Source organism: Balaenoptera acutorostrata, chromosome 14 (genome assembly GCF_949987535.1).
Source record: "Balaenoptera acutorostrata chromosome 14, mBalAcu1.1, whole genome shotgun sequence".
NCBI classification, from domain to species: domain Eukaryota; kingdom Metazoa; phylum Chordata; class Mammalia; order Artiodactyla; family Balaenopteridae; genus Balaenoptera; species Balaenoptera acutorostrata.
The window spans coordinates 7,538,898-7,565,082 of NC_080077.1; the positions used below are offsets into that span (position 1 = coordinate 7,538,898).

Here is a 26,185-nt window from a genome sequence, read left to right on the forward strand (position 1 = left end):
TCCCCCTTCCCTCCCCCAGCCCGTTTAATATGTGTAATTTATCAGACCAGCGAATGGAGGCGCTATGGTGTAGTGAAATTGAATTTGGAGTCAGAAGATTTGGCCACTAACCCACTACGTCAGCCTGCATATATGACTTCACCTTTTAAGTTTCATTTCTCTGGGTTTAAAAATGAAGGGATTGGTACTGAGCCTGCGCGTCTGGAGCCCATGCTCCGCAACAAGAGAGGCCATGATAGTGAAAGGCCCGCGCACCGCGATGAAGAGTGGTCCCCACTCGCCACAGCTGGGGAAAACCGTTGCACAGAAATGAAGACCCAACACAGCCAAAAATAAATAAATTAATTAAAAAAAAAAAATGAAGGGATTGGATTTACAAAATCACTTCCACCTCTATGACCCTGAAAATAAGATACTGAAAATTTTATTTTATTTTTAAGGAGAAGAGGGAGAGTCTACAGGTTTCTTATGATCTTGGTTTTTTGTTCTGCAGGGACCACGGTCCTTGGTCTGAAGCCTGGAGAAATAGCAAAACTGAGGTGTTTTCAATCTGCAGTAACATTTGAATAGAGAAAATATCTTTATTTTTACTCTTACATGTTCCACTTTTTTTAAGTCATGGTCTGTATTTCCCTTAGACTCTGGAATGGTATCTTTTGAAAATGTGCAGAAGTTGCAGTTCCTTTCCCATAGTTTCCTTGAAAACTCTAGATCTTTCGTTGTTTAGGATCATGGGTGGCCTAGATTCCTACGGAAGTTGCATGTCTTCTAAGATGTGTAAAAGTTCATTAAGTCTGTACGAAGATTTAAGTGAATAATGATGCTTTCAAAACTATTTCCTATTCTCTGTTGCTGGAGAGGTATTAAGACTACTTTGATAACAATTTTACTCTCCAAATAGTCTGTATCAGAGGTGTTGAACTCAACCAGAAACATCCTATTTCACTGATGCTTGACAATGGCTTACAACATTCTAGTTTCCCCACAAAACTCTAAATAACATTTTGAGAAGTGTTTTTTTAGGTTAGGATTCTATCTACACGTTGGTTCATCTTCTTAGGTTTAATTATCTGTGCGTCTGCTATACACACTTCCAGCCCACTGTTTAGCTCTAATCCTTGAGTCTAAAGTGCAGATTACATTTGAAGTTTATCTGTTGACGTTACTAGTTCTTACAAACAGTAAAGGAAGAGATATATGGGATTACCCACTGTCCGTCAGATTTTTTAAAAAGGCTGGTGGGATACTCTCTGCAAAATGCTAACATTTAAACATGTCCTTTGTAAATTGTTAACCAGAAGGACCATGGGGGTGACCGCTAGGCTTAGTTTGGATAGTTGAAGAGTTGGCTGTTTTCAAGGTGATGGAAAGGAGCAAAAGGTTATATAAACTCTGGCGGGTACATACAAATAAAAGAGAGGTAAAAAGTCAAAAGTCAGTCATTTGTTGGTGCTTGTTTCTTTACTGTGGAATATTGATCCACTGTTAAATTACCTGCCAAGGTTTTTCTGGGAATGGTCAGTGTCAAATTAGTTACATCTCTACTTTTGCCACCGTGGCCACTGCTGCCACTTGGGTCTAAGCCGCCATCATCACTGGCTGTGCCACCGCAGCGGCTGGTCTGTAACTTCTCTGCTTCAAACCTTTAGTGCCCTAGAAGACAATCGAAATACTCACCAATTGCTGCAGGGCCCTGCATTATTTAAGCCTACCTCATGTGCTGGGCTTATATCTGCCCCTCCTCCAGCAGGGCAAGCACACACCTCTTCGTCCTGGACCCTCCTCTGTTCTTCCGGCTCCTTCTCATCTCCCAAATTTCAGCTCAAGCATCACCTCCTTTGAAAAGTCTCCCCTGACCCCTGGCCTCCAAAGTACCTTGAGTTTACCTTTTTGATAAGTGTAATATATCTACTATAATAATATATCTCAATGAAGATATATCTGCAATCTTTATATAGAACGTTGGGTTTAAAGCAGTAGCTGCTATAGGTGTGTTAGAAGTCCTTTCCCCAGACAATTGATTGATTAATTTAAAAACTTGGCTAAAGTGGGAAATCATAAAAGATGACACAAATATACCTTAAATATTTTATATTTTCATCGAAAATGAAAGCTTACATTGGCACCTTTTGATGTAAAGCAGAGGCTTTTTTTCTTTGAACCTGGGGCCGCCAACAGGAGTTATCTGGTGCATTTCTTGCATAAACCACACTCTAGTGACTTGTCTATGATAATTAATGTCCTTCTCTTTGAAGTCGAGCAGGTCTAGAGACATCTACCAATCAATCTGTCTGTAAAATTCTTTTATATTTTTATGATTCCTCTCCCTTCAAACTCATATCAACTATATGAATGGATTGCTCTCAGTGGATTTGATGACAATTTTTAAAACTATTCAACTCGAGTCCTGCTACCTGCAGGACAGGCCAATAAATCAAGAGATGATTTGCTGGGACAAGGAATAGAGACTTTATTCAGAAAGCCAGCCACCCAAGAAGATGGTGGACTAGTGTCCCAAAGAACCATCTTTCCTGATTAGAATTCAGGCTTCTTTTATACTAAAAGGGGAGGGGGTGAGGTTGGTTGCTGCAGACTTCTTGGTGTAGGAATCCTTTGCTCTTGCAGCTGGCCACATAAGTCCCGTCACAATGTACCTATAAACCTCCAACGAGATAAGTGTTATTCTCTGTTCTGCAACCTTTGGTCTCTATATGAATGGAAAAGTGTTATACCTTTAGAGGTCAGAGCCCTGAGAATGGGCTAGCCTATATATTTCAGGCTATAGGCAACATTCTTAACTTGTAGCAAAAGCAACAGAATACAAAAGTTAAAGAAACAGATCCAATATGGAGTCAGATTTGTTCTTCCCTACTACACCATGGGTTCCATTTCTCTTTTTTTGCCTGTTCCACACTACTCTTTCCTACTGAGAGTTTGTAATGGAACAAGAGGCAACAAAGCATTGTGCAGAGATGGGTGTTGGCCTTATTCCAGCCTTACAGATTTGTTGCAGGGATTATGATGAATAAATGTAAAGAAGCCAGCACCGAGCCCTGCACTTGGCAGGTGCTCAATCAACAATAGCTATTGTTTGGGACTGACATATATACATTAACATGTATGAAATAGATAACTAATAAGAACCTGCTGTATAAAAAATAAATAAAATAAAATTAAAAAAAAACTATTCAACTCTTTCTAGTCCTTGAAACCATTCAACTTAATTTTTAAAAAAGCTCCATTTTCCCCCAATTCATTTCTCAGTTTAGATGATCTGTAATCAAATAGAGCTGTATAAAATGTTTTGGAAATAAAAGCAACTGACTCTTGGTAAGCATATAACCCAACTGGTAGGAACAGAGTGGGTGGGCACACCCGAAAGTGGCCTGCCAGCCACAGATGCCCACCCTGCCAGGTGGGCACCTGGCAGCATGTTTTAAAGGCAGGATGGGGCCCACTGGGCAACCGGTGTGTTGGTTAAGTGGAGGCTGGTTGAGAGCATCTTCTGTAAACATTGAAAGTAGACCACAGTCATATCACACTGTTTGGCATTTTTTCATATTTAAAATACTACTGGGACCTTCCAAAAGTAGAAGTGGCTTGGATCTCTTTCAACCTCTGAAAACCTGCTGCCCGCCTTGTGAAGAAGCCCCCATCCCCTTTCCCATCCACTTTCTCATGATGCTATTAATTTTCTCTGTTACATGTGTCACCACAAGGTTGTCTATTTCACAGTCTGTGTTCTTGATTACTTTCTGTAACCGGCCCCCCTGACTCCACTGGAATGTAAGCTCCACGAGGGCAGAGCCTGTGCGGTTCCTACTCTTGGCGTTTCCAGCATCCCCAGCACCCAGCATCTGCCCAGCACATGGAGGGGCGGTAGTTTTGAGTAAAGGAATCAATGCCCCACATGGCTTAGTTAACTGTAACTCTTACATAGATGTAAAAGACTGTCCTTTTAGATAGTGGGCAATGGTGTCTTTTCTCTCAATGTGTTCAAGTAGTGCAGGACTTCTTCATGATTTTTCTTGTTGTGAAAGTGTTTGACCACTGTTTGGACTTCCTTGCAGTGTATCTTTCAGAGTGCAAGACTGGAAATGGGAAGAACTACAGGGGGACCATGGCCAAAACAAAAAGTGGTGTTGCCTGTCAAAAATGGAGTGACAATTCTCCACACACACCCAAGTAAGACTTTCTCTTTTGTCTCCGTGTTCACCTCTTATACTCAGAATGATTCCATTACTTCTGACTCAAACCATAACATGTGACTAGCAGGTATGGGGAGAACCTTCTTGATGCTGGGGCAGAACCGTTCGATTATTTATGGAATAAAAGCAGAGAATGGCTGCTTTCCATTCATTCTTGCATATATGCTTTTCTGGAAGACTGAGAACAATAGAAAAGAACTATAAAACCATGAATTCTAGGCTGATCTGAGAAAAGACCAAAGATGACTATGCTTAGAACTGAATTAGTCTAAATCAAACACACCATGTGTTCACCTCAACATTGTGAAAAACAGATTATCTTGCAACTTGCCTATTATTTATTTTAGTGTCTTCCTTTTTGTGCTTTGCCCAATATGGTATTAGGTGGATTAAGTTCTCATTAACAATGCTTATCAAGTGGGAATTTAGTGTCTATGACCCTTCCCCCTCCCCTACCCAAACAAATTGCCTTTATGCATCCCTATGAGATGGGCAGGTCTCATATTCCCAGCACATTAAGGCTTATTGAGGTTAAAATGATTAAACCAAATGGCCAAATCATGGAATGTCAAGGGCCTTAGCGATAATATAGGCCATCTCTACCCCAGCAGATGAGGAAACTGAGATCCTGGGGGTACCAAATCTACCAAAAACAGGTACGTAGAAGAACCAGAAACAAGAGCTACCATTTCAGATTCTAAGTCTTAGGTTTTTGTTTTTGTTTTTTTTTTAAATTTATGTTTGGCTGCGTCGGGTCTTAGTCAAGGCACGCAGGATCTTTGTTGAGGCATGCGGGATCTTTTGTTGAGGTGCACGGGCTTCTCTCTGGTTGTGGCATGTGGGTTTTTTCTCTTCTCTAGTTGTGGCGTGCAGGCTCCAGGGCTCTGTAGTTGTGGCACACGGGCTTAGTTGCCCCGCAGCATGTGGGATCTTAGTTCCCTGACCAGGGATCGAACCTGCATCCACTGCATTGCAAGGCAGATTCTTTACCACTGGATCACCAGGGAAGTCCCAAGTCTTAGGTTTTTAATCTAATTTCTTATCGCTACATAGCAACTCATCTCTGAAAATGATCTTCACTCCATCCTCCCAGTCTCCCATTAATTCTGGACGCAACTCAGAGAGGATGTGGAATTTGGCATCAGACAGATCTGACTTTAAACCCTTGAGATACTACTTATTAACTGCTCAAACTTAGGCAAGATTTGATTTGTTTCACATGGCTGTGCCTCAGTTTTCTTATCTGTAAAATGGGAATAATAACACCTTCCTGATAGGGATTTTTGTTAAGACTACATTAGAGAATGTATAGAGAAATTTCAGTGTAATACCTCGTGCAGAGTTCACACAGACAAAAGGGTGTTAACTTCTATTACTTTTACAGAGAGAAGGGCAACTGACAAAAGCAGGTGTTAGGAATGCATCATGAATTTGGCAGGCTTTTGAGGGCTTTGTATTTCTACTGTGCATAAAGACACTTTGGCTCTACTTCCAGGACTTGGCTGTCCACATAGTAATAATAGTAATAGTAGCTACACTACTGAAGCAGGCTATCAGCAGAGACACTGAAAATTGGGTGACACAAATGCTATAGAACATAGCCGAAATGCATTTGGATGACACAACCTCGAATCACAGATGGGAAAGAAAGGGTGTCTTATCCTGCCTTGCTGATAACATGCTGATTTTAAAAATATAGTCAAAGGAGTTCTTTTTCATCCTCCACAGCTTTTCACCTGAAAAATATCCTTTCGCGGGATTGGAGGAGAACTACTGCAGGAACCCAGACAATGATAAGATGGGACCTTGGTGCTACACCACAGATCCAGGCACGAGATACGACTACTGCGACATTCCTGAATGTGAAGGTCAGGGGTGGCTCTAGAAAATGCTTTCTTATCTGCCCTTCGTCTGTGGAGTAATTTGCTGTAAATCAATTTTCTACAGAGATATTAATAATCAATCAGTGCTGTGTTTGACAGAATCAAGTAATACATGACCTCTTGGAAAGGACCAATTTTGCATATTTTCCATTATTGATCTAAATTATTTTTATTAAAATGTACTTCAACAGGGACTAATATAAAACTAGATATAAACTCTAGATGCAAACTTCTTATGCTTAAAGCTCTGACACAGTCTAAAGCCAAAAACATATTTGCAATTAAATCATTAAAATAAAACCACAAAATCAATACAATTCAAATACACAATATTAATTTAACATGGTAGACTTTGTTGTTTCATTGAAACCAAGCAACGAACTAGTTTTTAAGTCAGGATTCTATTGTTTTAATGGACCAATCAATTTAATAGTGCACCTCAAAAGTCAATGCTAAAGATTTAAAACATCCTATTGAAAAATGTTCATTTCACATTTCCTGCTACATTTATTGGTGCTATGGGGGAATGAACAAGGGTGAGATATGTGTAACCACATGGATAGTGTATGTACCATGTGAAGGCTCACTTCCCCATCACTTTGTCTATTCCAACCATGGGGATCCTCTACTTGTACACTATGTTATGAGGTCATTTGGCCTTTCACTGACATGAGAGCATCATTTTTGCATCAAGTCTGCTTCAGTTTTCCTTATTACCCCATAAAAATTAAAGTCTTATATTACTTTGCTGCACCTTGTTCTTTCAAGTATTCCAAAGTTTCCATTTTTAAGTGATGTAAGAAAGAAAAACAGCCAGTTATGCTTCTCAATAATATAAAAACAGAAGCACTGTCCCTTTAGGTGAATATTGTTCCCGCGTGAGGTCATGAACACAAGCAAAAACCCTAGCACTAAAATCCTGAGAGGGTGCTGGCTTATTTGGCAGTTATCCATATGATCAGAATAATTTCATAGAAATTTTTAAAGACCGCTATTGGAATGGGGACCCCAAATATTAAAAAATTCTAGTAGAGAACTTACAGACTCCTGAGATTATGTGCAACCTCTCCCTCGTCCCCTTCCCACCCACCAAGGACCACACATCCCACTTTGAAGACATGGCATTATGGAGTTTCTGGATTTGGTCAAGACTATAAGAGTTGAGAAGGTATTAACCAAAATATACTAATTTTACCATTTGAAAAAGAGAATGACGTTTTAGATTGTATTAGAAAATTAAGCCTTTATTGCCAATTTTGTTGCCAAGTGATTGTTGGAAAAGTACATCGAACAAGTGGCAAAGGTATCAGACATTTCTAGTGGGATTCTAGTTTTTACTCCGTTTTGCTTCATCCATTTCATCTTCTTTCTTCCTTTCCTTCTTGTCCATTCTGCCCAGATGAATGTATGCATTGCAGTGGAGAAAATTATGAGGGCAAAATTTCCAAGACCGTATCTGGACTTGATTGCCAGGCCTGGGATTCTCAGAGCCCACATGCTCATGGATACATTCCTGCCAAGTAAGCCTCACTGGGAGTGGAATTAGATGTTTATGACTCTGCAGTGTTATGGGTAATTTAATGTTATTTAGATATTTTAGCATTCCTCAAATAGTGAACATACCTGATGTTTTTGAATTTCAAAGTTTGAATCTTCCCACATGACTGCAAATGAAGGATACACTCTTACTACTCAAAATGTGGTCCATGGAAGAGAGATATCATCTGAGAGTTTGTTAGAAATGCAGAATCTCAGACCCACTGAATCTGAATTTGCCTTATAACCAGATTCCCGGCTAATTCGTAGGCGCATAAAAATTTAAGAAAAACAGATATATCTCACTTGTGTATTTTGCAAATATTTCCCTCTTCTCTTTCTTCCTTTCCTTTTCCTTCACACTGATGAGATTCAAGGCTTCCTAGCCTATGATCTGTGGATGGGCTTTAGGGCTTTGTGAACCCCTCAACATTTTATGTGTATTTATATCAGTACATTTTTCTGGGGTTGAGGATTCCTAACTTTCACTAGCTTCTCAAAGGGGATCATGAATCTATAATAGAAATGAGTCCCTGATCTAGAAAGTAATGATTAGTTCTAGAGTACAATGTTCTACATCTTCTAATTAATTGTACTTAATTGTACACATTAATTGTACTTAAAACACCTCCCTCTCTGTAGCTGCTTCGGTCTTTCTCTTCTTTCCATGACGACTATAGCATTATAACGGGACTTATAAAAACTTATAGGCAAAGGGACTAAGTCACATATTTCAGTGTAGAAAACAGCTCCACTGAATTTCTGTACCTTCCATTCCAAATAGCTATCTTAAAACACAGCTGTTGCCATTTTCCTTTCCCTATTGTATTCCAAAGAAGAAATACAGTAAAGCCTTAAGGCTCAGAATTGGGTAAATTTACTTTCAGGAAACTGGGTAAATTTACTTTCAGGAAAGCAATCCTGCAAGAGGATTGCTTAAGCCACTGCTGGTTGCTCTGTCCATCCTGACTAAGCATTTACAGTCTCAGGAAGGGACGCGAAATGAGCCCAGAGGGGCACGAGGCGTGGCGTGCATCTCACAGTCTCAGTCACTGGGTCCCTGTTGTTGAGGGGACTCTCTGGCCTGCACACAGGAGCATAGCTTATCCGTCTCAGTTTCTACAAGCTCAAAGGCTAGCAGGACCAGAACCGAGTAGATCAGAAGGACCATTCCTTTAAACTATGAAGACACCAACTTCTAGGCTGCACTGTTTACTAGATGACTATCTCTAGCCAGTAAGTACTTTGTGTTTTAAAAATTGCTATTATTTGCAGCTGAATAATTGGAGTTGGCTTACATCGGTTTTCCAGATGGCCAAAATGATAAAGTTGATCCCATTCTATGATTTTTGCACATGTAAACTGTTAGAAAAACAATCCTTAGAATACTCGGCTAATGTTTCTTATGAGATTGTCATCCCACTGAGAATAACCTTCATCCAGTCACCTCCTTGGGTGCCTGACTGTGCCTAGCACACAGCAGGTGCTCAATATTTGCTCATTTGAAATGATTCTCATCCGTGGATGTAAGTGTTCAGTGCTGTTAAAATCCTTCTTGCACATTCAGATTTCCAAACAAGAATCTGAAGATGAATTACTGTCGTAACCCTGATGGGGAGCCCCGCCCATGGTGTTTCACCACCCATCCCAGCAAACGCTGGGAATTCTGTGACATCCCGAGATGTAGTAAGTATGCTCATACCTAGTCCTCAGGGATCTTCACCTGTTCTTCTCTTGGAATCAAGAGTGCTGTGCCTGAGTGCGATGCCTGAAAATTGCCCTATAAATTCCGTGGGATGTGATTACTCTTTTAAAACAATTTATTAGTTACTGTAGGTAATTGATCAGAGTATCTAGTTACTATGGGGTTTTTTGGTCCCGTATCAGAGACTTTTGCCTTTTTTGAGTACAGATGAATGTAGGCTTTTGGGAACCATCTCTGACCCTTATGGTTCTCTAGTGCTAAAGGCAAATAAGACCCATGCCTTCTGGTACATGGATTTCATTATCAACCAGAGTTCTTTTTAACTGTAAGCAAAGAGGTGTCTCTGGATGTCCAGTTTTTCAGTATGTTCAACTTGGGAGGGAGCAACAGGAGAAGAGAGGTCGGGGAGAAGATGAAATGGTAGACCTAGCAGGAATGAGTTGGAAAAAACAATTTTATAATATTTTCCTTCTATGAGAATCTGAAGCAAGGCACTGAACAAGGGCATCTGAGACCATTAAAAAGGACTCAGTAGGCCGTGAGGGCTGGCTTCCTGTTCTTCGCTCTGATGGTCATCCTTCGGGAGGCTGAAGTGCCTCGGTACTCTCCTTCCTTATGCACATCAGTTTCTCTTTCTGTCATCTTCTTTTATTTCTTGAGACTTTCTTTTTTTTTTTTAATTGAAGTATAGTTGATTTACAATATTGTGTTAGTTTTGGGTGTACAGCAAAGTGATTTGGTTATAGATATATATATACATATATATATATTCTTTTTCACCTGATTCTTTTCCATTATAGTTTATTACAAGATATTGAATATAGTTCCATGTGCTATACAGTAAATTTTTGTTTACCTGTTTTATATATGGCAGTGTGTCTTAAGAATTTCTTGACTTCTCACTGCATACCCTTTTCCTTGGAGACACTATTTTCTTTCTTCCCATGGACTGTTGTTTGGCTTTGCGGAATATTGGGGGTCAGCCAGTTATGTTTACTTAATGAATAATTTATTCTTCATAAAGGAAGTTGGATTGTTGGTACACGTGCAGATTTGGGGTGGGATGTGACACATGTTGATGCTTACTGTGTGTGATGAGCTTAGAATATAGAGAAAACAGAATATAGAAAGAAGCATCTACTCCAAGGGTCTTATCGCTGGAGGAGTTCCTCATGAGATGGTCTTGGAAACATCGATTCTACCACATCAACTTCTTCTGAAAAATGATAAAAATTTTTCAAATGCCAATATCTGGGAGGATGAGTGGAAAAGAAGACAGGCTGATGCTCCCTGCATCTACCCATCCCCCATAATATCCATCTGTGAATCCTTTACTTAAAAAACATTCACTGTCATGTATTTTTCCCATTTAAGCAACACCTCCACCATCTTCTGGGCCAACATATCAGTGTCTGAAGGGAAGAGGCGAAAACTATCGAGGGACAGTGGCTGTCACCGTATCTGGGCACACCTGTCAACGCTGGGGTGATCAGACACCCCACAAGCACAACAGGACCCCAGAAAACTTTCCCTGCAGGTGAGTCTGCTCTGGTCTCTTCCCGGTCAGCTGGATGGAAAGTGAAATCCCATTGACTTTGCCTTGGTGTTAGTGACAATAGAAACCTAGGCTTACAGCATTTGGGAATGAAAACTGGTCAAGTCACATGCAAGGGAAGTGAAATTTAGCGCTGATTTTCCTAGAACACTGGTTCTCAAAATGTGGTTTCCCAGGCCAGCGGCATCAGGATTATCAGGAAATTTGTTAGAAACGCAAATTCTTAGACCCTATTGTAGATCTACTAAATCAGTAACCTCGGAGTGGGTTTCAGCAACATTTTGACATTTGTACTAAACGTACAGTAAGGCTTGAGAACATTTAAATTTCAGGGCTATGATACACGCTTTTTTTTTTTTTTTTTTAATTTATAGCTACTTTATTTATTTATTTATTATTTTATTTTTGGCTGTGTTGGGTCTTCGGTTCGTGCGAGGGCTTTCTCTAGTTGCGGCAAGCGGGGGCCACTCTTCATCGCGGTGCGGAGACCGCTCTTCATCGCGGTGCGCGGGCCTTTCACTATCGCGGCCCCTCCCGTTGCGGGGCACAGGCTCCAGACGCGCAGGCTCAGTAGTTGTGGCTCACGGGCCCAGCTGCTCCGCAGCATGTGGGATCCTCCCAGACCAGGGCTCGAACCCGTGTCCCCTGCATTAGCAGGCAGATTCTCAACCACTGCGCCACCAGGGAAGCCCGATACACGCTTTTGGAGGCAAAACAGTGTAGAAAATATCCATTGTGTTTCCAGCATACAGCACAGTGCCCAAAGCTGTGGGAAAAGACCTATTTTGCTTCATTAGACACAGCCAAGGAATATATTTCAATCATTTCACCCAAGAGAAGCATCTGTGCCATAATTCTCTGGAATCCTGCTCTGCTTAAGTTCCCACCCATTATTCAGTTTGCATAATTCTAGAGAATTAGCTGGATACATAGCCAACATCACTATTAACAAGCGTGTGTGCACTTTGTTATTTCTTTAGCCTTTTTGGAAAACCAAACTCACAGTCACTTCTTTTTCAGAAATTTGGAAGAAAACTATTGTCGTAACCCTGATGGAGAAACAGGTCCATGGTGCTATACAACCAACAGTGAAGTGAGGTGGGAATACTGCACGATACCATCCTGTGAGTCTTCTCCATTATCCGCGGAACATTTGGATGCCCCAGGTAAGCAAGGGCAATGAGAGCTTACTGAGAGCTCCAATGCACTCTGTATTTGTCTACTCCAGTAGTAGCACAATATACAGTAGCTTTGTTTACGGTTTCATTGTGTTGTGGTCAGAGAACATGCCTTATGATTTCACTTATTTTCAATGTGTTGAGGCTTGTTTTGTGGTTCAGAATAAGGCCCTCTTGGTGACTGTTTCACATGCAGAATCTGGCTTCTGCTATTGTTGGGTAGAGTGTTCTACAAAAGCCAATTAGGTCAAGTTGGTTAGTATTGTTTAGTTCTTCTGAATCCTTACTAATTTTCTGTCTCCTGTCCTATCGCTTACTGAGAAATGAATGGTGACGTTTCCAGCTTCAGCTGTTCGTTTCAGTTTTGTGTTTGCTTTATATATTCTGGAGCTCTTCGTCAGGCGCAGACACACTTAGGATTGTTGTCTTTTTGAAGAAATGACCCCTTTATCATTATGTAATATCTCTCCTTATCTCTAGAAATAGTCCTTGTTCTAAAGTCTACTTTTGCTGAAATGAATACAGCCATAAGAGCTCTAGTTTTACTAGCGTTTGGATGATATATCTTTTTTTCCCCTCAGTCAGTCTTTTAATTGAGATGTTTAGACTGTTTGCATTTAATGTAATTGTTAACATGGTTGGATTTAAATCTACCATCAAATTAGTTATTTCTACTTGTCCTATTTGAATTTTGTTCCTTTTTTCATCTTTCTCCACCTTTGCATTAATTGAGTATTTTGTATTGCCTCATTACCACTGATTTTAGTATTTTTTAATGTTTACAATATACATCATTAACTTATCATATTCCACCTACAAATAATATTATTTTACTTGATGTATAATGTAAGAATCTTACAACATTGTACTATTTCCTCCCTCCCAAAATATTGTGCTATTGTTCTCAAAGAGTTTACTTCTATTATGTTAGAAATCTCACAATAAATTGATACTATTTTTGCCCTGAACAGTCATGTTTTAAAGCAATTATAAATAAAAAAATCTTTTATATTTACTTTCATTTGTTTATTTCTACCATTTCTGCTGTGCTTCGTTTCTTTTTGTTGGTTCTCCAATTTCCATCTGATGTCATGTTCTTCCTGTAAAAAACTTAGCCTTTACCATTTCTTGTAATACAAGTCTGTTGATGATGAAGTCTTTCAGCATTCGTATGTCAGAAAGAGTCTTTATATTGCCTTCAATTTTAAAAAATAATTTTTGTTGGATATAGAATTCTGGGTGGACAATTGTTTTCCCCTTTTACCACTTTAAAGATGTTACTCCATTACCTTCTGTTCTGAGTAGTTTCTGATGGAAATATTATCTGTGTTCCTCTGTATCTAATATTTCTTTTTTCTCTGGTTGCCTTTAAGACTTTCTCTCATCTTCAGTTTTCAGCAGTTGATTATGGTGTATCTAAGTGAGTCTGTTTGTTTGTTTACTTATTTATTTATGGTATTTATCCTGCTTGAAGTTCTCTGAGCTTCTGGTGTTTGCTGATTGTTGATTTTCATGACTTTTGTAAAATTCTCAGTCATTACTGCTCAAATGTTTCTTTCCCCTGCTCTGTCTCTCTCTCTGTTTTCCTTTTTGGGACTTCAATCACCCAAATATTAGTCCATTTCATATTGCCTCATACCTCTTATATGCTTGTTCTACTTTTTTCCCCCCACTGTTTTTTTCTCTTTCTCTTTGTATGTCAGTTTAATATTTATCAATCTATTTTCAAGTTCACTGATTCTTTCCTCAGTTGTGTTTAATCTCTTGATCAGCCCATTGAAGGAATTTTTCATCTCTGATAACATGGTTTTTATTTCTAGTGTTTGCATTTTATTCTTTTTTTTTTTTTTTAAAAAGAGTTTCCATCTCTGCTGAAATTCTTCACCTATCCATGCATATTGTAGTACAAGATCCTTCAACATATTATCACAGTTACCTTATAATCTCAATCAGATAGTCTCCACATCTCTGTCTGGCTCTGAGTCATCACTGAATCTGGAGCTGTTGATTGTTTACCACTCAACAGTGGCTTTTTTTTCCTTTTTTTTTTTTTTTTTTGGTGTGTCTTGTAATTTTTAATCAAATGCTGGGTATATATGTAGAGGAACAATAACTATTGAAGCAAATATTATTTACACTTTGAAATGGGCACCCTTCTTCTTTTATCAGTATGTTATGTGGATAATTGAACTGATATAATTAGCAGATAGAAGGAATTTGGGTTTTGTTGTTGCTGCTTTTACCTTAAGTGAACCATAGGTTTCAAATCCCTGCAGTGATGGGGTGAAATCACTTTGTGCTTAGAGTAGGGTCTGGGGTGCTGAAGAGTTTTCTCAGTATTCCTAATCCCTTCTCAATTTTTAGCAATCACTGCATGCCTGCACCACAGAGGGGGGTCATGCCACACTTCTAAACTGACCCTTGTGGTAGACTACTGTTTCTTGTTACTCACTGCTAAGATTTTGGTGGAGGTAGGCATTCTCTATCTTCCTGGTTTACCCTCAGCCTTAGATAGACTCTGTGCACCTGGGTTTTGAAGGTAACGTTTCTCAGTATTCTTGCCCCTTCTTCCCATGGAGCTAAACTCTAACTTGTATGTGGGGTGAGTCTTGGGTGGAAGAGTAGCAGACTTCTGTTTTGGGCTGGTGAAGTATCCTGGCACAAGAGAATTTTCTGCCCCTCCTCCAGGGTAATAAGATTTTCGCCCTACACCTCCCCGAGAAGCAGTGGATCTTTGCCTTAGTCCTGGATGCAGGACCATTTCCTGCCCCACTCCCCAGCAGCTTGAGGTTTTGGCTTTGTATAAGCAAAGAATCTCAGGAAATGCACAGGGTTTTCATGTCTTCCTCACTGTCACCCTGTCATCACCTGCAGCCTACACCAATGAATGTGTCTCTTTCTGGAGACCTGCCCAGTTGTTCTCATGATCTCCCAGTGGAGATCCATAGAAGAGAGCTTGCACACGAGTGCAATGTCCAGTTATAAGCCCTCTGCCCTGCTTATTTTTTTCTGTGTTTTAAATTAAATATTTACCAAAAAGTTAGGTCATTAAAGTTTTAGAATGTTATGGATCTATTGTTTACTTTGCATGTCCATCTGCCTGCCAATATGTAAAAGAGAAGAGTGTTAGTTCCCAGAGATGACTATTCTGTTTGTTTAATAAATTATTTCACATATTTCTCTGTTCTAGTCATTATTTACTGATTTCTTCTATTTCCATTTCAGTACCACCCGAACAAACTCCTGTAGCCCAGGACTGCTACCAGGGTAATGGGCAGAGCTATCGAGGGACATCATCCACTACTGTCACAGGAAGGAAATGTCAATCTTGGTCATCGATGATACCACACCGGCACCAGAAGACCCCAGCAAACTACCCAAATGCGTACGTCTTTGATTTTTAACCATTATAGGAGCAACAGCCAACTTAAATTCCTGTTAAAAGGGCCATGCTTTAAACAAACATCTTAGGACCAAATTTCCTTTGGCTCCAGACTATGAGACAAAATGTCTCAGGCAGCTTGCTTTTGAGCAAAATTTCTGAAAGAAGAGAAGCTAGAGGCTGGCTATCTTTCCTGAGTAGTTTTGCAGAAGCAGGGTGGGAGATATAGAGGGGCTGAGGTCATAGTCGTAAAAAGCTCAGAAGAACAATGATCAAGAGCTTAGAAATAGCATCATTCCACAGCACCTGCTAAAGATCAGTGTGGTCTTTCAACTATGGAATTTTATCATTTCATCCTCCAACTCCTGAAGGGGTTTTGTGTTTGTCATTGAGTAATAAATATAAATATTTATCACCACCAGGTGATAAATGTAAGTATTTTTCACCTGACCTGTGTAGATAAATTGGGTCCTGAGCACTAGTGGTCTAAAGGGATATGAGTTACCAGAATATTAGGAGCAAAAGCAAGAAGGCAGATTAGAGTCAGAAAATATACAGATACTGATAGGCAAAATGGACATATAGATGGACAAAAACTAGGTCTGGTCAGACCAGCTTTTCTGCGATAAATGGCTGTAAAACATATGGAAAAACTGTTTTCACATGACGGACAACAGACAGCGCAGGACCGAGACTTTTCAGAAAAGAAAATAAATTAGAAGAAATTTACAAGTACCCTGGTTTTCTTCCTGGAGATACTTCCTGGACTGCGGTGCAAGGAGATGGAACCAAAGCAGACCACAACAGTCTTGCTAAACTGAGGAGGCAGAGATTGGAGTTGGGGATTAGTGAGGCAGCTTGGATTTAGTAGGTTGGGTAATAATGAGGAAGGATCTGTGCAGAGAAGGAGCTCCAGAAATATGTATAGAGTTCTCCTTAAGTCTCTGGCTGAATATGAAGCTGCAAATGCACAGGGAGAGATTCCACAATGTTAGTGGGACGAAGAACAACTAACAGGGAACAGTGAGATAAACGGAGATTATAGAACTCACACAGCACTAGGAGATCCTGTGTTTGCAGAGTTGGGATTCTTACTAGCCAGAGAGGAGAGACTTCATGGGACACCTTGGGCATTCAGTAAGGAATCCAGAAAAGTCACACTTTAGGAGTAGGATTAGTGTATTCCTGGAATAAAGGTTACTCTAGAAAAACACCCTAGCAAAGCTTTAAAGCAATCCTAAAATGATCAAAATGATCTCCAAGTAAATTAACTGTTTGCCAGAAGAAAAGTCAACACTCTTGAGAGGAAAATAACAAAACCAAGCCACTCAGTAATGTGGTATCTATAATGTCTGGCAGAAATTTAAAAATTTCTAGACATGCAAAGATCATTAAATGTGATCCATAATGAGGAGAAAAATCAGTCAATACAGACTCAGAAATGATAGAAATGATGGAATTGGCAGACAAAAAATTCTGAAAGATATTATAATTGTGTTTAAGGATTTAAAGAAGAATAGGAACATAAAAGAATCAAATGGATAATCTAAAGAGAAAGGAAACTATAAAAGAGGCAAATGGAAAAGACAGAACTAAATATATATATATATATATTTAAGAACTAAATATATATATATATTTAAATATGTATCTTAAATGAAAAATTCACTGGATGGCTTTACCATCAGGTAGACAATACAGAAGACATTACTGTTACAATTACATGACATGACATGACATTACATTACAGTAGACATTACTGTTCTAATTTTCTTACATTATCCATGATGCTGCATAATATTAATACACGTTTGAATGTGGTAAGTTAGAGAGGGATATTGTAAATCCTAGAGTAACCACTGAAAATGAAAACTCAGAGGAATAGATAATAATAAGGATATTCAATTAATCCAAAAGAAAGAAGAAAAGGAGAGAAAAAGAGTAAAGAAGGCATGGTACAAACGGAACATAAATAGAATGATGTTAGACTTAAACTCAGCCATATCAATACGTTTATTAAATATAAAAAGGATAAAACAATGCAATTAGAAGGCAGAGATTGTCAAGTTGAATAAAAACCAAAGAGCAGTTATGGTCTCTTTACAATACATGCTCTTTAAATATAAAGACATAAATAAGTTAAAAATCAAAATATGGAAAATTAATACCATAAAAACACGAATCAAAAGAAAGCTAGAATGGTTTTTAACATCAGACAGACAAAATAAACTTAGGATAAGAAATATACCAGAGATAAAAAGGCCATTTTTGAAGTAAAAAGCGTTAACGATGCTAAAAAGCGTTAACGATGCTAAAAAGCGTTAACGATGCATTGACCCGATGTTATTAGGGTCAACGATGTGTTGACCCTAATAACAGGGGTTCAGATGTATGAAGCAAAAACTGACTGAACTAAAGAGAGAAATAGATGCGTCCACAGTTAGAGTTGGAGATTTTCTCACTTCTCTCTTGTATAGTTAAAAATTCTCCCAAAACAATACAGTAGGACAAGTAGATGAAAGATTCAGAGAAGATACAGAAGTTTTGGAGGAAAATATAAACCAATATAACATATGCCCAACTGCAGAATACACATGCAAGTGCACATGGAACATTCACCAAGGTATATCATATGCTTGGCCTTGAAATAAGTGCCAATAAATTTAAAAGGATTAAAATAATATACAGGTGTCTTCTGAGCCAACAGAATTAAATGAGATATAAATAATGAAAAGTTTAGGAAGTTCTCAAATATTTGGAAATTAAAGAACACATTTCTAAATAACCCATGAGTCAAAAAAGAAATCACAAAGGAATTCAGGAATCAGTGGTACTGGCAAAAAGATATACAAATGGAAAAAGGGAGAGTCTGGAAACAGACCCGCAACATGTATGGTCAGTTGATTTTCAATATACCTGGCAAAGCAATTCAATAGGAAAAGGAAATTTTCCCCCAAATTGTTCTGGAACAAGAGTGTCCATAAAGGAAAAAAACCCAAAACCTTGACTCCTACCTGCCGTGTCAAATTCACTTGAGAAAACTCTTAGACTTGAAAGTAAAGGTTAAAACTAAAGCTGAAATTTAAAGCTTCTAGAAAAAAACATGAGATTATTTTCACAACCTTGGGGAAGGCAAACCATTTTTGGATAGGATCCAGAAAACACTATAAAAAAATTATAATTTGGACTTTAATAAAATGAAAACTTTGCTCATCAAGTCATTGTTAAGAAAATAGACAAGTCACGGACTGGGAGAAAAATAGTCTCAACCCATATATCTGACAAACGGCTTGTATCTAGAATGTATAAAGATCCGTTCCACCCACTAGTAAGAAGACAAACAACCTAATAAAAAGGGGCAAAAGACTTTAATAGACATTCCACAGGGAAAGATATACAAATGGTCAATAAGCACCTGAAAAAATGTTCAACATTTTAGCCATTAGAGAAATAAGAATTATAACCACAATGAGATACTACTAAATACCCAATGGCAATGGTTGTTATCAAAAAGACAGAAAATAAGAAGTGCGCCCAGGACGGGGAGCTGCTACAGCTCTCACACACGTTGGTAGGAATGTCAAACGGAACAACCACTTTGGAAACCAGTCCAACATTTTCTTATAAAGTTAAACGTGCATCTGCCTACAAACCTGCAATTCTATTTGTGAATACTCACCCAAGAGAAATGAAAACATAAGCCCCCAAAATGATCTACCAGAAAGTTCTTAGCAGCTTTATTCATAAAATAGCCCCAAACTGGAAACCACTTCAGTGGCCATCAATAAGAACATGAATAATTGGTGGCATATTCATACCATGGAATACTATTCAGAAATAAAAAGGAACAAGCTACTGATACTCTCAAATAGCATGGATAAAGCTCAAAAACACTATCCTAAGGAGAGAAGCCACACACAAAAAGATATATACTTGTATGAGTCTATTCATATGAAGTTCCAGAAAAAGCAAAACTAATTTATGGTGAAAGAAATCAATAGTATTTGCGTCTGGGGGGCAGCTGAGACTGATTGAGCAGTGACCCAAGGGAGGTTTCTGGGGCTGATGGAAATGTTCTCTAGCGCACTAGGAGTGTGGGTTATACAGGTGTGTGTGTTCATCAAAACTCATCAAACTACTTTTAAAAAAAGAGCCGGAGTCTGTTTCACATGACAAGCTTTTGAACACATCCAGGGGCTCAGAAACCTGCTAACGGGCTTCCTCAAATTGTGGGCCTGGGCGTGAGACTGTCCCATGTCTGTAGTACCCACAGACACAGTGTTGTTGGATCCCCATAATACGTGGTATGTTTCAAACTATCTCATAAGCCTCAGGCCGTGGGTGTAAGCTGCAAAGGGGAGTCCAAGGCTGAGACTTCTGAGAGTCTGGGGCAAAGCCCTGGGGGTCCAAGTTGCCCAGTGAGCCCCAGGCTCCTCGTCTGCTATGTCCTTATCCCATTGTTTCTGATTCAGCTCCCACAGACCCCGTGGTCTATCCAGACGTCTCCCTTCATCCCTTTGGTCCCACTGTCCTTTAGTCACACCCCCTCCCCTCAGTCCCCGAGCGGCTCAAGCTAGAGGGGTCTGGGCTTCCTCCCCGTGTGCCCCAGAATGCACCCTCTGGAAACCTCATCCTGCCTGGGAGCTAGTTTTCCAGGAAGGCTTCCACAAGCCTTCCAAACCCCAAACCCACTTGATCTACCTATGATATTTACAATAATACTACTGTCATGAGTTTTTGTTTCATTGTAAAATACAATATGAGTAAATAGACTAAGAGAGCTGGCCTGGGAATATCAATATCATCTTGTATGTCAATATCATCTTGTATGTCTTTTCTGTCTTGGATAAATATGTTTTGGTTCCAACTTCCGTAGCCCTATGTACTCACATAGAGAGAGAAAGCCAGAGATATAGATATATTTGTATGTGCCTTAAAAAAAATCTAAAATACATGCTTCAAAATCCATATTGGTTATCCCTGGGGAATGTATTTAACATTCCCAGGGAAAGGAAGGCATTCTGATACTTTCTCTTATACATTTATATATGATCTGTTTTTATATGGAGCATATATTACTTTTGATTTTTTTAAAAACAAATTTATTTATTTATTTATTTTGGACTGCATTGGTTCTTCACTGCTGCACGCGGGCTTTCTCTAGTGCATCAAGCAGGGGCTACTGTTCGTTGCGGTGCGTGGGCTTCTCACTGCGGTGGCTTCTCTTGTTGCAGAGCATGGGCTCTAGGCGTGTGGGCTTCAGTAGTTGTGGCGTGTGGGCTCAGAAGTTGTGTCTCGCAGGCTCAGTAGCTGTGGCTCGCGGGCTCTAGAGCGCAGGCTCAGTAGTTGTGGCGCACGGGCTTAGTCGCTCTGCGGCATGTGGGATCTTCCCGGACCAGGGCTCGAACCCGTGTCCCCTGCATTGGCAGGCGGATTCTTAACCGCTGCACCACCAGCGAAGTCCCTTGATTTTTTTAAAATAAAAACCATAACTTATTTTTAAAAACTTACCCACTTTGTTAGAAGTTGAGGACCATCTGTGCTTGTGACATTATAATAATAATTGGTACCTTTGGTACCTTAATGGAAATATTTCAGTCACTTTGTTGTAACAAAATTCAGAGGGAGCTGGGGTGCCCCTGAAGGTTCGCTCACCTCTCATGACCTGTACTGTTGTGGAATTTACAGTGGCTTGACAATGAACTACTGCAGAAATCCAGATGCTGATAAAAGCCCTTGGTGTTATACCACTGATCCGAGCGTCAGATGGGAGTTCTGTAACCTGAAGAAATGCTCAGAAACACAAGAGCAGGTCACAAAATTTCCGACTGTTGACCAGGTTCCAAGTATAGAGGATCCTTCTGAAGCAGGTAAGAAGTCTGTGGCCAGACATCTATGTAGTTGGGTATCGGGATGATAAGAGATGGAAAATCTTTGGGATGCAGAGGCTTCATTGCTACAGGGAGCTGGAGTGCTGGCTGAGTCTGCGATATGGAAGGAAGCCTCAGCGTATCACCTGGGGGAGCCAGAGCTGCTCTTGCTGGCATGATGGGGTAGGGCGTTTCTTTAGGATTTGAAAACTAGTTGGTTGTGAGGGATGGATACAATTTTGAGCCTGGGTGGACTGACAGGTTGATGATGGTGGCCGAGATGGGACATTCTAGAAAAGCAAGTCTCTGCCTTTTGCATGGAGGAATAGAAATGACTGATTTGGTTTCGAATGTACAGAGTTAGGAGGGCTAGGAGGACCGTCAGTGATCACCTCCAACAAACACCTGGAGAAGCGGACATGTAGCTGCAAGGGTTTTGGGGCCTGAGGATAAGAATGCAGTTGTCATCTGAGGCGGGAGACATGAAAATATCGCAGTCCTCTCTGTTTCCCTGGCCCTTCACCCACGTGTAGCTCTAAGTGCTTAGCCCCTGGTCCTGTGGTTGTCAGGTGGCAGGAAGTGCTCTGTACCGCTGCAGGGTAAGGAAACAGAGGGGGCTGATTCTCCCCCTGCCCCAGAATGAAAACTCAGGGGTCCCATGGCTTGTCTGACCACTTTCAGATAATCCAAAATCAGAGAGAAATGATTAAATGACAACTTGGTTTCACGTTGAGACCCCCCTCTCCTTCCGGAGGTGGACTTGCCTCCTCCAAGATGCTGGAGAAACCTCACCTACCGTACACCTGTACACCTGTACAGCTGCCATACACACAGGGCCAGCTCATCTCTCCCCACTCTTTCTTGGTGAGACTCTGGGTGCCGTGCTCCAGCTGGGGATCCCTCCTGATAAGACCTCTCATGGCCTCACATGATGCCCCACGCTTGGTGCGTGAGTAACTCACACACCCTGGTCCTGGCAGACACTGGAGGCTGCCTAGCCCAGCCCTGCTCCTTGACCGGGAAGCCAGCTGGCCCAGCTTTTGCTTTGTGGATTTTCCAAGTGGCCATCAGAGCACCGGGCATTGGGTCCCCATAGGTAACACACATCAAGTTCTCTGAGGGGTTCTGCCGAATCCCCCAAGCCCGAGGCTTGAGGTGAGGGATGAGTTTGGGGAAGGGGCCTCTAGTCATCTCTTTATTACCTCTTTCATCCCAGAAGGTGAGAACTCACAGCACAGCTCTGGCCAAAATAATATTTTTTATAAAATCCTTTTCAATCCGCACTCTTTCTCTCCATCCTTGTTGAGGTGTTCAAGAATCATCTAACAGTTCATGGTGGCATCTGTGTTACCACTCAGCTTGTTATAAAATTGATTATCTTAGTGTCCTGGCCAAAGTTCCCGTTCTAACATCTCGGCTTGTGATTATTTCTGAGCCAATAGCGTTTCTGGTAACTTGTCAAAATCAGCAGAGCTCACTGAAGTCTTCAGCGCTCCTGTGTTCTGAAGGATGTGACCACGGTCTGTCCTGAGAGAAATCTAGCACTGCTGCGTTTGTTCCTTGTCACCCGGGTCTGTGTAATGACAGGAGACCACCATTCTCTCTTCCCTACAGACTGCATGTTCGGGAATGGTAAAGGATACCGGGGCAAGAAGGCGACCACGGTGGCCGGTGTCCCCTGCCAGGAGTGGGCTGCCCAGGAACCCCACAAACACAACATTTTCACTCCAGAGGCAAACCCACGGGCAGGTTTGGAAAAAAATGTAAGCCATTTTGATTTGGACTCTATTTTGCCTTTTGTTGACCAGTCTTTGCAAACTGAATTGATCCTTTGTTACAGAAAGTCAGCCTGACTGAGCTTCGGTGTGGGGTGGAGAGGAAGATATGAGAGAGATTTCAGGGGACCAAGCGTAGGATCTGACCGGCCTCAGTGTGGGAGGGAGAGTTAGCACGGGCAAGCCAACCTCCCTGCTTCTTATCACTTCCACGTGTGACATTTCCTGTCTGCTTTTGTTACTGGTTTATGGTTTCCAGTGATCAAAGATGACCTTCATGACACTGTAGTTGGATTTTTCTAGAAAAAACTTGGATGCATAATTAGGACTCCACTAGGATTTCCCCTAGTCCCACACATTCTCTGGGGTGGTTTCCTTTGGGGTATAGGTGTGTAGAGGGAAGGAAAAGGAAGACACAGTCTTTCCACAGCTGACCCACAGAGGGTGCCCATGCCAGGGGAATAAGCAACTCTGAAGCAACAGCAAACAGGCTCCATCAAGCAGAAGATTGACATGAGCAAGGGACAAGACGAGTCGTCCACGTCCACAGTTCCCTACTGCTGGGTCCCTACGGTCCCCACGGACACAGGCTGCTGAGGGGGGAGGCCCCTTTATACAGTCTCTACCTCAACACCCCTCAGGGTCTTCACCCCTTCCCCAGGGGAGTGGCCTCAAGGTTGGAGCTCCTTTTGAATGAGGAGAAGTGACTGATGGCATTCTGTGAGTCAGAAGCTTGATAAGCATCCTGAAATGATAACTTTGTCTGCCTCCCCACCAAAGGAACACTAACCCTTCATCTTCTAAGGACAGCAGTAAAACCAGTGTCTGTGCCTCATGTGACGTTCTCTGCCCTCTCCTGCCCCGGTGTGTGTCACCCCCTATATGTCTGCCTCTTTTTCCAGTACTGCCGTAATCCTGATGGTGATATCAATGGTCCCTGGTGCTACACGACAAATCCAAGGAAACTTTTTGACTACTGTGATGTCCCTCAGTGTGGTAAGCTTCTTTCTTTTTTGGAAGGAAATGACTTCTAAATAAATGCAGCATCACCTGGTCTTAGATCTGCAAGACAAGAGTTTGGGCTGAGTGCTTCTGGGCAAGAGAGGGTCCCCTCTCCTTGGGAGCCCTCTTTTCATCCTGGGCCTCTTGAATCTGTCCTACTCGTGGCCCCCTTTGTTAGGCACCGCCCCCTCCTCTGACTCCGTAAATAAAATAAATGCAAAATCCTCCAAAAGAGCAAATTCAGAGGTGATCTAATCAGCCTCCAGACAGCCCACTGAACTCTCCAGTGTCTGGGGTGGGAGGCACGAAGCACAAATTTAGAGTCACCCAGATAGGAAACTCTCTCTTTCAGCAGCTGAGAAGAAAGAAAGAAAGTACAAATAGCAGGAAACTGCTAAACATACAACATACATTGTAAGCCTATAAACTGTCATCCTAAGAATTCAATGAAAAGTAACACAGCTCTTTACAAAGCCCCAACTTTCTTTACCCTAAGATGACTATGCATTAGCCATGCATTAGCCAGATAACTTAGAGGAAGCTTGCTGGGTTCTTTCCTCATTTCTCTGAGACTTTTCTAGGGAGTGAGAAGCTTGGATCAGCGAAAGGGGAGTTGAAGTTAGTTCTGAAAAGTTTGGGGTAACAAATCTATAGATAGGACTTTTCTAGGGAGTGAGAAGCTTGGACCAGGGAAAGGTGAGTTGACGTTAGTTCTGAAAAGTCTGGGGTAACAAATCCATAGATAGATAGATAGATGATAGATAGATAGAGGTAACAAATCCATAGATAGGTCTGGAGAACAATGTAAACCACTTTGATTTGGACCCTATTTTACTTTCCGCTGACCCATCTTTGCAAACACCATCTGTCCTGGTTCCTGCTAATCAATCAGCCTGGACTCCTTTGCACCGTTTGATGGCATCTGCTTGTGTCTGCCACGTGGGGGGCAGGCTGGAGCAGAGAAGTTCCTGCTGCAAAGCCACTTAAGTCCACGTCCGGAGAGGGTTTGGGAGGCTGTCTGGGGAAGGGGTTGAGTGCTCCAGAGCCACACTGTCGGGCTTCGCTTTCGGGCCACTGCTGGGTAGAGCAGGGGGAGGAGGGAGAGGTCAGGGTGACAGGAAAGATTCTACTTGGCTGCTGCCCTTGTGCTCTCTGGACTCAGGGGGAATTTGTAGCTGACTCGTTCTCCAGTGTGTGTGTGCTCTGCACAAGCTCTCTCGGTGGCCCTCCATCGGAGAGTCCCTGGTGGGGTTAGCGCCTCCCTTTCCCACCCTTCAGCTTTCTGGTACCCCACTGCCTCTTACCGCGTGGACTTGCTATCCTGGACAGGCTGCCTACGTGGCACGATTGCCTTTAACTTGTATAGCTTGACAGTCCCGCCCCGGCCTCTACAGCTGTGCCTGGGATTCATGCAACTCTCATTCCCACTGAAGGGAAGTACAGTAACGTCCCAGGGGCAGCCCTCAGTCACCACCAGACGCTATGAGCTTCTCTAGTGTGAGGCAGGCCTGGGTATCCTTCCGCAGGAAATATGTCTCAAGATCAGACCTCGTGGTGTGATAACATGCCCACATCATGAGGAAGCGGGGACCTCACAGGCCACTGGAACAGCCCTCTCTCCATCCTTTCTTCTTTCTTCCATGTCTAAGAACCTGATTCTTTTCCATCCTTGACTTGGGTAAGGGTACCAGCATTGTAGAAGAGGCTATTTGCCTTGAAGTCTGCAGATGGAGGTTTACCGTACACATCCCCGGGCATCTTTGGGACCTCTGTTGAATCTTCCAGTGTAACATCTTTTTACATACCCACCCATCAGAAGGTAAAGATTACAAACCTCAGCTGTTTCCTTCTTTCTAGTGCTTAGAGCAATGCCTAGTACATGCCAGGCACTACGTATATATATTTGAATACATATTTGCTAAATGAGTAAATTCAGCAAATATGTATTCAAATAAATGAACGAAATCTCAAATCACAGTTCCTCCAACATGTCAGGTCGGTGCTTAAAAGAGTGACTATCCCAGGTTAAGGGTACTTTCTGTGTGTGTGCTTGTATGGCTTTCGATAAGTTTATTCAGATTTTTCAGAATA

The 26,185-nt window shown here is 41.3% G+C and overlaps 1 protein-coding gene across 2 annotated transcripts in view; it reads left to right on the top strand.

Annotated features, from left to right (window-relative positions):
* Positions 1–26,185, top strand: part of PLG (plasminogen) — a 43,110-nt gene that overhangs the window by 5,873 nt on the left and 11,052 nt on the right. Inside the window, exons 4-13 of one of the 2 annotated variants that reach the window (XM_007186091.2) lie at positions 4,071–4,185; positions 5,937–6,076; positions 7,491–7,611; positions 9,195–9,313; positions 10,707–10,869; positions 11,908–12,053; positions 15,291–15,450; positions 21,136–21,317; positions 22,932–23,080; positions 23,995–24,088. In XM_007186091.2, coding sequence (XP_007186153.1) covers positions 4,071–4,185; positions 5,937–6,076; positions 7,491–7,611; positions 9,195–9,313; positions 10,707–10,869; positions 11,908–12,053; positions 15,291–15,450; positions 21,136–21,317; positions 22,932–23,080; positions 23,995–24,088 — 1,389 coding nt within the window. The other variant, XM_007186092.3, reaches the window with a different exon arrangement.